The 12,713-nt window shown below is 37.4% G+C and overlaps 1 protein-coding gene across 1 annotated transcript; it reads left to right on the forward strand.

Annotated features, from left to right (window-relative positions):
- Positions 1-9,761: 9,761 nt before the first annotated feature.
- Positions 9,762-11,875, forward strand: LOC126619639 (BAHD acyltransferase DCR-like). Its single transcript, XM_050288056.1, has one exon. The coding sequence runs from the start codon at positions 9,850-9,852 to the stop codon at positions 11,284-11,286; it is 1,437 nt and encodes a 478-aa protein (XP_050144013.1). The 5' UTR covers positions 9,762-9,849; the 3' UTR covers positions 11,287-11,875.
- Positions 11,876-12,713: the final 838 nt, after the last annotated feature.

A 12,713-nucleotide genomic window follows, 5' to 3' on the forward strand; every position in this document is an offset into this window, starting at 1 on the left:
TCCGGGCATAATACATGAACACAGCCAATAGAACCAGGACACGCTTTTGAGATTGCCATATACATGGTTGGTCACTTGGTTTTTTTTTTTTTTTTGTCAATTTTTTGTTGGCCACTCGAACATGCTTTTCAGATGTCCTATCCATGGTGGAAGAGAGTTGAAATTATTGGCCCCCCATTTCTTAGTTAATTGAACAAGATAATTTACAAAAATCAAAGTGGCTGCAGAGGTACCAGATTACACTTTCATCGGTACTTATCGTTTCTTTCATGGCTCCTGTTATCCGTCTAAGTTAGCTTGACATGTTTGATCACTCCATTAGATTTTGTTTTGGATATGTCCCAGCGCACTTAATATTAATTTGCATATCGAATTATATGTGGATGATCTTCACCACTAATTAATCAACTTTATAAGTTAAACATTGTTGAACACAAAAAATCTTAAGTATTCATTTTTCTTTCTCTCTCTCTCTTTCCGTAAAGATTTATAGCTCTATCGACATAAAACTTTTATTGTGACAGTCTTATTGTTATATAATATTATTCATTCATGTGTTACATCATGCTTAGACGATATTGTTGATACTTCATTAATAAAGGGTATATATTTAATAAATAAATATACATATGTTATAATGTAAATGGACTTGATAACATAGAGTTACAATGTGCTGATGTGACAGTCCAAAAAAAAAATTTCATTGTTGTATTGTCATCATATCATTGTTGTGTCGCCGTTACTGAAAATGATCATCTCAACAAATTAAATGTCAAAATATAGTTATTGTAGCTTATCCTTCTTTTATATTCCTAGGTAGTAAACACTATCCTTTTAAATTTCAATGGAGTCCATCAAAGACTCAAAAGTTTCTTTATGTGTTACACATGTTTATATGATGCGTAAAGCAGTGGTTTCGGTACTTTTTCTTTCGTCTTCTTCTTTTTTCAGGGTATAGAAAGTAGTTAATTTCCTAAACAGAACAAAACAAAGATTGTTGGGTGACAAATTATTGAACGCAAATTGAGCAAGCGTAAACGAAATGGGCTGCAGTGCTTAGAAAAGAAAGAGCCTGCGCATGTACTTACCTAATTGTAATTAGATGACAAAACTGGCTTTCCGAGAAGAAGCAAAAATGGTTTTGCACGCGTGAAACTAATATTAAGTACTTGATGTACTTAAAAGTTTGGGTGTGAGGATGTATAAGCCACGTCAAAACCCTAGCAGTGGTGTGATGGCAATTCTGTTCATAACATATCAAAACCCTAGCAGACCTCTAATTCGGTAGTCTTATAAGTGTGTTTAATTGGAGTGAGAATAGAAATTCATTACTTTAGAACGTTAACCAAGTTAACTGTAGAAAAATCTCGTGCGAATAAACCACATGAGAGAAATTCAGAACAAAAAAACAGAGCAACACATGCCAAGATAACTTACTAGACTAAGCAAATGTCGTTTTACCATAGTAACGGAAAAAAATATTTATGCCTACGCACTCTGATGCAAACTCTATCCCACTAATTCTCTTTTCCCCTACTAACTAATTATTTAGCCCACGAACGTTATCCGCTCCGTTGTAAAAAAAAATCACTCAACTATTACATTATCATATCGGAAAAACACTCCATAAGCCATGACGGGCCAGCGTCCTGACAGAAGGAGAGACCTCGAACCTGTAAGCTACACCGAGCGATCCGATTTGCTACTTGATTAACAGTTCGAGGGACATACTGAACATGTTCCTGGTGTGTTTAATCTGTATCTATCAGAAATATGTGTACTTCTTATCGGTGTGTTTGTTCAGATGGAAGGATATATCTCCTCGTTTCATCCAATCGACAAGTTTCTAAAAGAGATGCTAGATTGCAACTATTAACTACTAAAAGCATATTTACTAGCGACAGTGGGCGACATGCAACGTGGGTTTATACGTAGGCGTAGATAATTGTGGCGGAGAAATATTCAAGGGTGATGATATTCACACAATTTTTTTTATCGCCCACCCATCATTAATTAATTTCTGCATTTGATATTTTTCAATTCATTCGATTCAATAGTCAATGTTTGAAAATTGAGAATGATCCGATACCTATATTTCGATTTGGTATGACAATTATTGGTTCGTTATTTTGTATTTTATATCTATGTTCTGACAGTTGAACCAAATAATGAAGTGATTTGGCCTACTAATTTTCTTCTTGAAAACGATAAGAAAATAATTAGAAAATGATTGTCGAGTAAACCCAAAGCAACAAACAGTCAATGAGGTTAGCCCAACGGTGCCGATAACTGTAGGATGATGAGTGGAAATAGGCTTAAGCGCAAGTTCCAAACCTTCCAATGAAAGCAAAAAAATTGTCGAAATCGAGAATCTCCATATGCCAAACCAACCTAAATCGATCAGACTGGCAACATTTTGTCCAAATCATTACTTATTGACATGGTCGATTTGAACTACTAATTAGATCCTAAACCAAAAAAATATCTAACTCTCCCCAACCTTATCCACATTTAAGAGGGATTGAGAGGGAGTGATCCAAGCATGACTCTATGTAGCAAGAACTAAAAGAGATTCTTTCATAGGGGTATTTTCTATCAACTTTTTATTATCTCACAATTTCATCATAATTCTTATATTAATATTATAAAATATTATATGAAAAACATAAATAGTCCAGAAGTAGTGAGGATCCTCGTCGGATCCTTTTTATGAGGATTCCGGAGATCTACAAATCACATTCATTCATCGTATATCGTGAGATAAAAAATAATTGTAAAATTTTTTATTTAAAATTAAATTAAACAGTATTTAACAAAAACTAACTATATAATGCACGATATACGATGAGAAGATTCGGTGAGGATCCTCTCTCGTCTAAAAAGAGTCTCACCTCCACATTACTTTTCTTACTCGAAACTCAATGAGGCAGAGGAACTGCATGCTTTTCAATCGAGGCGTGAATATTCCCAATTCCGAAGGATCTTGGCACATGTCGCACTCCCGCTTTACCCATATTCTGATGAAATCAATTGAAAAACCATGCAGCTTATGAGTCATGACCAAATAATTGGTGATCTGATTAAGCATGACTAAGTAATTGGTGATCCAATGTAAGCGTGCTAAAATATAAACAAACTATTTTATTGGACGATGTTTTGTGTTACTCTAACTTACGACTACTATTCTAGAAAACCCTGCCTAACCTAAATAATTATAGGCGTTTTGAAAATTAAGAAATATGTCTAGACCTGTTTAGACCGTAGCTTTCATTCAAACAAAAACTTAATAACTTTCATTTTTATTTTTATTTTTAAATAAATTCATAGAGACTTGTTAAATACTTTGAGGAGCACTCATTATATGTTTGTTCACCATATTTTTAATATGTTCTAATTCATTATAATCTATATGTCATTTGATTTTGCAATTTATTTACTCTTATACAATTATGTATTTTTTTAGTATAAGTAGACATTTATATCTACATGTTACTTAAACATTAAAGGTTTAAATGTTATAATGGTTCGTGTGTTTTAGTCATTGGATCAATTTAGTCCATGTGTTTTCAATTTGGCCAATTTGGTCATTGTATTTATTTCCGTGAGCCAATTAAGGATATTTCCATCTAATATTTGTTAAAAAAATTCATAAATTATTATAAACTTAGCTATATAATTATTTATTTGATTTAAAATATTTAATAAAATTTAAAAATAAAAGAAAATTTATTCTCCTCCCAACTCTCCGACTTTCTTTGTAACGTTACTTCCCTCTCTTTTCTATGTCATAACCATAATAATTTTTCAAATTTGAAGTTTTTTTTTCTCTTATATGTGATATTTCTCATTGATTTGCATTTTTTGTAAAGAGAAAAAGTAATTATATCTCTTATAATTTTTCTTATGAATTTTTTAACAGAGATTAAATGAAATGTCCTCAATTGGCTAACAAAGATAAACACGAAGACTAAATTGGCCAAATTAAAAACACAGAGACTAAATTGACCATATGGCTATAATGTTGAATATATCATTCCAGCTCAACAATAGTTAGTTAGACAGTTAAGAATGTGGCTGCGTGGTTATAGCTGTTATCGAATTAGTTAGTTAAATAGCTCAGGTTGCAAGCTAGTCATGATGGCTATATAAATTGTATTCTCATAGTTGTAAAAATTAATTCAGTATCAATGTAATCAATCACTTTCTTTCTTTCTTTCTTTATCTCTCTCTCTCTTTGCATTTCTTTGATACATGCTATTTCTGCATTTCTGTGTTTTTCTGCATTTCTGTTAATATGGTATCATTGCCGGAGGTCGATCCTTGGTGATTTTTCTGTCTTCGTTCTTCCGCCGCATAGTGTGTTGTTGCTATGTTTGTGTGGGACGATTTGCTGTTCTTGGTGCTCGAATCCGGGTATTTCAACAGGGAAAAGATTTGTGCACTCTAGCTATTTGATGGGTTGTCTCAGCCGATTATCGGAGTATGAAATCTTCTTTGAAGGCCGATTGCCGAAGAAGTTTTGGTTCCTAATCTTGTTCTTTAGTTGTTGCGAATCTGCTATGACAAAGATTGCCGTGTGTGTTCCTTGATGGCCATCATCTTCTGCTCATGGTGGTTTGGTGGAGGTTCTTCGATGGGGTTTTCCGATCACAAGCTCGAGTCTCAGGTTTTGTTACTAAATTCTGCACTTTATCTGTTTGCTTAAATGCTGCAGTAAAAAGAAAAATTTGTTTCTTCAATAGGGTTTCTTCTATGCAAGTTTATCTGTTAAGGCCGATAGCCATTTTCATACAAAGGCCAATATCCATTCATTTCTGTTGCGTGATTAGTTCTTGGTTGTTTGAGATTTGTGCACTCGAAAAAGGACGATTGCCAAGAGTGTGTTGAATGCAATTTGTTTCCTCCATAAGGCCGATAGCCGGAGTGAAAAGTTCTGTCTCAGATATTGTGTGTTACTTCTTAAAGGCCGATAGTCGGAGTAATGTTCTTGAAAAGTTTTGTTTGTTGTTATTGTGTGCAACTCCATTAAGGCCGATTGCCGGAGTGCAGTTCTTGTTCCTTTCTTCATTGAAGGCTGATTGCTGAAGAGGGGTATGTTTCTTGATTTATGTGATTGTAAAGGCTGTTGTTTGATCATTCTCGATTGTGAACGAAGAAGGATTTGGTCAGAGTAATCAAAATTCTGAACATACAGTGGAATCTGTGAAAATTGAAGGTCTTCTAGGAATGTTGACTGTGAAATATTGGAAACTTTATCGCAAAGAAAACAGTAGCTACAACGTTGTAGAAATCAATTTGAGGGGTTGAAATTCTTTGGGAAGTTGATTGATGAGTATGAAATTGATAATGCAAATGCATGAAGACACCTTTAAACACCAAGAACAGAGGATTACTTGATGATGGGAGCAGGGCTAGGAGTACATGGACAAGAAGGATTTCATTATTCTGCATTTCTCAAGCATTCATTCAATCACAAACTGGGAAACCCAGTTGAGATTGAGGGGGGTGTTGAATATATCATTCCAGCTCAACAATAGTTAGTTAGACAGTTAAGAATGTGGCTACGTTGTTATAGCTGTTATCGAATTCGTTAGTTAAATAATTTAGACTGCAAGCTAGTCATGATGGCTATATAAATTGTATTCTCATAGTTGTAAAAATTAATTCAGTATCAATGTAATCAATCACTTTCTCTCTCTCTCTCTCTCTTTGCATTTCTTCGATACATGCTCTTTCTGCATTTCTGTTAATATATAACACATGGACCATTTTGACATTTAAGCCAACATTAAATATCCGTCTAGTCCGCCTAGGCTAGGCCTTGGCCGCCGCCCAACTAGTGTCTAGCGTTTTTTTAGAACCTTACTTACGAGTTACGATGAGTGAAATTCGAACTTGATAAATGGCAGATATAATATACTAGTCAATTGGTAATTTAATCCATAATGTAAAATTTTAAGGTAAATAACTTTGAAAGAAAAGTTGTTATTAATATATTTTTCGGTCAAAATAATTGACATGAAAGTTATTACGCATCAATGTTTCTAGAAAATTAGATATGAACTCAGAAGCATTGGGTAACAAGAATAAACCAATAAAGTTATTATGCATCATCTCCTTCACCTATTATGCTGTACCTTTTCGATTTTTTATTTTTATTTTTTATTTTGTACCTTTTGATTAAGTACCTACCAATTAAGTTGGAATTTTTTGATTTTTTTTACCGAATATGCATACCAATTTCTATTTTTTTTTTTTAACAAACGATATTATCTACGTTAAGGGAGAGGGGGTGGGCGTAGCCTTACAATGGGCTAGTAATAATGTGGTTCAAACTTGCCTTTGGATGAGAATTGAACATAAGACCTCTCACTTACAAGTGAAGAAGAATATCATTAGATCGTAGCACTAAGTGATATATATGCTTATCAATTAAGTTCGATTTTTTTTCCCTTTGGTTTGGCAAATAGGTTTATGGTTTTTTTATTTGAGCGCTATTGTTTGGACCCGATTTTACACTATCGGCCCGTGGTATCAAGGTCGTTAAGAGGGTATGGTTCTAGACGGTTAAGATAATTTTGTTGGCATTACTATTGATTTTAATCGTAGTAATTATCTTGAAAATATTGTTTGGACCCAAATTTACACCGTCGGCCCGTGCAATCAAGGTCGTTGAGTGAGCATAGTTCTCAATCGTCAGTTAGAAAAGTGGAGATAATTTTGTTATTGTTAAAGGGTAATATTATGGTTTTTATCATAATAATTATCTTTTAATATAAATTATCTGCATCTTTTTAAACCAGATATATAGGATGGGAATTCAATCCCAAGCAAGCAGTACAGTTCGAATTGATTTGGGATGTCTGACGACACTTGGAAGGTAAAAATGAATTTGAAATTCATTTGATTAGGATGCATGCATGGATAGGTTTAAAGGTCATGGAATTATGATGATGTGATAAGCATGTGATTTGATGGTCTTGGACAATGGTGAGATAAGAAACCTAGGTAGGCTAGGTTATTTGAGTAGTGATGGGTGTTGTCAAATGAATGATGGTGGAATCACAATGCATGTTGTGTGAAAGATTACTTCCCATGTAATTATGTACTGCGAATTTGGTGGTGATTATCTCCAAAAAAAAGAACCAACCACAGCAGTGCAGGTCGATTGGTGGCTGTTTAAATGAACAGTATTTGTTCAAATCTAAGCATGCATGTTATATTGGGATTCGATGGGATAAGACTAAACACATTTTGAATTTGGTTGCATTTTTTACCAAGTTCAGAGTCTTGGGAGTAGTAAGGCTTATCTGAGGAAGAGTTTTAATAGCTTGGGAGTCTTTATCAGCTTATCAATCAGCGCATACTTGTCCCTATAAATACAAGACACCGTGTAACATTTCAACCCCTCTAATTCAACACACAAATTGTCCTGCACAAATTCTCGCTCTACGCGAAACCTCTAAACAACCTTGAGATTTTTATTTTCTTTTTCGCCGACACATCTTCAGTTTGGATAAACAGCATTGTGAAGACAACTAGCGACATCTTTAGTTGGGATAAACAACACTGGAGTCGTAGAATCAGCAGACCGCGGAGCTCCTTCAATTTGGATAAACAACACTGCGTCGAGGCCGATTGGTTATCTATCCAAGTCTCGGTCGAGAAGGATTTTCGAATCCTTATTGGTAGAGGTCATCTCATTAGCCTTCTCGGCGAAGTGAGATGTTACAAGTTACTCAATTCGGCACATTGAAAGTCGAATTTAATATTGAACTTCGCAGAACTAGCATCCTTGTCTTTAGGCTCTAGAACCCGAAGGTTGAGACGTGTTCCTTCCTAGGCCACAGTTGCAAGATCAAGAATTCAGCAGCATGCTCAACGCAACATCAACTCATTTTACTCATCGGCCGAGCTCGACTGTCAAGTTGACACGCCCCGCACACAACCGAATGACGTAGTTGGCTCATTAATTACTCGGCCTGCGTACCACGTAAGCTTGGTAATTTTTAAGGTCAACAACTATTATGCCCACCCTCATTTCTTATCTCCCCACCTTATTTATTTTGTCACCCACCATTAAAAACAGAAACAATGAGATGCTATTTCTACAACCACCATTATTTAAAAAATAACCTTGATATTTTAAATTCTTAACAATAAATAAAAAAGAAAATAATAATTAAAAATTTATTTTGTTTAATCTGCTCATGATTTGTGAATAAAAAAAATCATGAATTAGGCCTAGTGCTCCTTATCAATGGAATTTTTTTCGGTGATATCAATGGAAAAGCTTGAGATCTCATAGTTTTTTGAAAATTTCCCTTTGGATCCCAGCTGGAGAAGGTTGTCGTGGGTTGGATTTGGACGAGAGAAGCTGTTGCATGTGGGGTATGGAGAAGGCTAGACGTTCCAGTCCGGTTGTGTATATGGAGGATTCGCGCGGGTCGCCTCTTCTTGGACCTGCAGGAGGCCAGTCTGCAAGTAACAGTTCGTGGGTTCGTCACGGGTCTTCTAGCTGTAAGTTTTATCTTCGCACGAAAAAAAGTGGAGGACGGCGGGGAGCAGTGGTGGTCCTGGTAGATACGGAAGAAAAAGAAAAAGAATGGAAGGTTAGTAGGGGACGATCTGGGCAGGGTTAGTATTCTCCCTCCTTTTTTCTAAACTTTTTCTTTATATTTAATATTCAAATGAAATTTATATTATTTATAGACAGATATTTTTTTAGGTCTTACTTTGTCAAAATCCCTTTTTGTTTAGGTCTTTCAAAATCATTTTGCAAGAGGGTAAGCAAAATAGTTAATTTGAAGCTGATGGAGAAATAAGACATAGAGGTGGAATAGTAGAACTCTTTTATTTTTACCTTTTCATTACCCTTTTGAGTTTTTTTTAGGTAAATTTTATCTATCTTATGGACACTAACAGTAATACAAAGGAGATCAAAATTTTTAAACCAAATATGCAACATAATGGTTGTAGGTGATTGAATTACTAATAAAATATCAATTAACGTGCTTATTTAGAGCATCTCCAAATGAGATGTCAAAATGTCCAAATCAGCAATAACGGTAACAAAAGACAGCATTAATGTTTTTCAACCGAGAAGTCAAATCTGATGTGGCATAACATGGATTGACATCTCTCCCCTTGCTGCCAAATTTGACAGCACCTTCAGATTTTTTTTTAATTAGTTATTAAATGCTTTTTATTAATTTTTTTATTGGTTTAATTTAAAGTTTAAACCATTATCCTTTTGTTTCTTTTCATTCCCAATGCAAAGCAAATACATATGAATTATTATTTTATGTTTAAAATTTGACATATCGATTGGATATTAAAAGTTTAAAAGATGTCAAAGTGTCACGTAAGCCTTCAAATTTAAATTTTAGGTTTAAAATTTAACATCTCATTTGAAGATGGTCATTTGATGACACGTCATTTAATTTTGTAAATTTAATTTAAAATTTTACCTTAACATTATCCGTAACAAAAACTAGATATGCAGCAGCAGTCAACAACATAAATATTCAAGATTGAACAAATGTCGTTTTACACCCAGTGCGACGAATGAGTAATGACTGCTCAAAACTAACGATCATCATCCATCTGTCCCAATCTTCAATAGTATACTACCCCTCCCCTTTATTGACACGTCATCATATCTCCCTGGCCCCCGCTCTTTTTCAATTACAATTGTCCAACAAGAAGTAGGAGGCAAGTTCATGCATCCAACCACCCTCCCCACCACTATATATACCCCCCTCCCTCCTGACTCCCTCGCATCGCAACTCACAATTCAAACCCCCAAACTTTCTCAGTCGACCCACCATCAAAACGCACCGTTTCACCATGCCTTCCCCCGATTCCTTCTTTTCCGTAATTTCGCAATGCACAATTTACCCCCACCAGAAATCCACAATCAAATCCCTGAAGCTCTCCGTCTCTGATCTTCCTATGCTCTCCTGCCACTACATCCAGAAGGGCGTCCTCCTCGAATCCCCGTCCTGCTCCTTCGCCGACCTCCTCCCCTCCCTCAAACACTCCCTCTCCCTCGCCCTCTCCCACTTCCCCGCTCTCGCCGGCCGCTTCGAGACCGACGACGACGGCCGCGTCCACATAGTCTGCAACGACGCCGGCGTCAATTTCGTCCATGCCAAAGCCAAGACCCTCTCCGTCGACGCCATCTTGCGGCCCAACGCCGACGTTCCACATTGCTTCAGGAAGTTCTTCGCCTACGAAAGGACTTTGAGCTACACCGGCCATTTCAGGCCTCTGGCCGCCGTACAGGTCACCGAGCTCGCCGACGCCGTCTTCATCGGATGTACGGTCAACCACTCCGTCGTCGACGGCACCTCCTTCTGGCACTTCTTCAACACCTTCGCCGAGATTAACAGAGGCGCCAAGAAAATGTCAAAATCTCCTGATTTTTCCCGTGACACCGTCTTCAACTCGCCGGCGGTGCTCCACTTCCCCGAAGGCGGCCCTAAGGTAACCTTTTCCGGCAACGACCCGCTGAGAGAACGAATCTTCCATTTCAGCAGAGAATCGATTCTCAAACTGAAAAACAGAGCCAATAACACTCTGTTTAAAACAACACATAACTGTAACGGTTTTGGTAACGATCACGGTAACGGCCTTTCTGAATCGGCCGAGATTTTCGGGAAGCAGTGCAATGACAGCTGGAAAGCCGTTCCTCCATATAACGGCGCGAAAACGTCGGAGATTTCGTCATTTCAATCTTTGAGCGCGCAGCTCTGGCGTTCCGTGACACGCGTCAGGAATCTGCCCCATTCCAAAACGACGACGTTCCGCATGGCTGTGAACTGCCGCCACCGCCTCCAGCCGAAGATGGACTCGCACTACTTCGGGAACGCGATACAGAGCATCCCGACCGTCGCTACCGCCGGCGATCTGCTTTCGCGAGATCTGCGCTGGGGAGCCGAGCTCCTTCACAAGAATGTGGTGGCGCACGACGACGCCACCGTTCGCCGCGGCGTGGAGGATTGGGAGAGCGCGCCGAGGCTCTTCCCGCTGGGGAACTTCGACGGCGCGATGATCACTATGGGCAGCTCGCCGCGATTCCCGATGTACAACAACGATTTCGGGTGGGGCAAACCTCTCGCCGTGCGGAGCGGCGCGGCCAACAAATTCGACGGCAAGATATCGGCGTTTCCTGGGAGGGAAGGCAACGGGAGCGTTGATTTGGAGGTGGTTCTGGCTCCCGAGACGATGGCGGGGCTGCTATCCGATGGAGAGTTCATGCAATACGTATCGGCTGTAGAATGAGCCGGGTTGTAGCCGATCAAGCAGTGACAGTGGGTGGGAGCCGCCGTTAAAGTTCAAAACACCGTTAACCCGTTACGGTGGGTGGGCCGTGGGAATTAGGAGTGGTTTTTTAGCGTATTTAAAGCGTCGCTGAGTATAATATGTGTTTTAAGCGCACTGAAATTTTTATGGAAAATTAGGACATGTCAAAACTTAGTCAATCGCTGTACGAGATTGATTTGGACGGTTGTGATGAGACGTCAAACAGCGACGTTTTGGCTACTAGCGTGTGTTGGGTTGTTGGTACTTGGTACTTGGTACTTGCCACTTGGTAGGGGATTGGGATATTATGTTATGTATATTATATATTTTAAGGAAAACTAATGAAAAGGGTTTGAAAACTTTGAGTTTTAATGATAAGGACAAAATAAAGGGTAAAGTGAATAGTAGCAGGTTTGACTTTTTAGTGTAAAAATATGGTTTTTCGTTAAAGTGAACAGTACCGTGGGCTTTTCGTTAAAACTCCCTATATTTTATCTGCTTCATAAATATGCACGTGACGATATTGCCCAACTTAATCTAATAATAATCCTTTCCAATCTATCGTTTATTTGGCAATATTGACTGCTCATATTCCTAATTGTTTAAGCACAAAATAAAATTCGTAAAATTTTGCCCAACCAAAAGAGGTTATTCAAGTGAAACTGGTGGTGATGGAGGGTAGTTTTTACTTTTAGGTCAATAATTTTTAATCACGAGCTTTATAACCAAATTACAATTTGATATAAACTCATTTGCAAAACCAAGTATTTGCAAAAGCAAAATCCTAACTAACGTAAACTCATTTCTTGACCTGCATTCTACTAGTCAAATATCTATCTAGACTTTATTTATTAAAGTTTTAATCTTTCAATACCCAAAAGAATCAACCCATAGCAAATTGGATTTCGATTGAGTTTAATCATTTAGTGAACATGTTCCATGTAAGTCTTTCATATAGCATTGTATTATTAAATTTGAATGTCGTATAAACGATAAATCCGTTTCATGTAAATCATTTTTGTCGGTGATGGAGACACCAATATCACAAACGGTCCCCAAACCGAACAGCGTCTGAGAATGAGATAAACCTCGACCATTGAGTCCCAAATGCCAAAACTTGTTTTCATGGGGCAGCTTAGGAAAGCTGCAGGTACCTGTGCATATGTTCCGCAAGATGCTCCCAACCATCCAAAATGCACGTTAGATAGATTCTCCTCTCTTTTTACACTTTTGACAAGTATTTGATTTGGTGTTTTGCAAAAGGAATTATTATTAGTACTCCAAAAATCGCATTCTACACACCAAACTTTCTAATCAGGAAAAAAAAAAATATTTGTGAGGAGTGTAGAATGAGATTTTTGGAATGCCAATAACCCTTCCCTTTGCAAATTAGCCACTAAATTTGT

The sequence above is a fragment of the Malus sylvestris genome, chromosome 4 (genome assembly GCF_916048215.2).
Source record: "Malus sylvestris chromosome 4, drMalSylv7.2, whole genome shotgun sequence".
NCBI classification, from domain to species: Eukaryota; Viridiplantae; Streptophyta; class Magnoliopsida; order Rosales; family Rosaceae; genus Malus; species Malus sylvestris.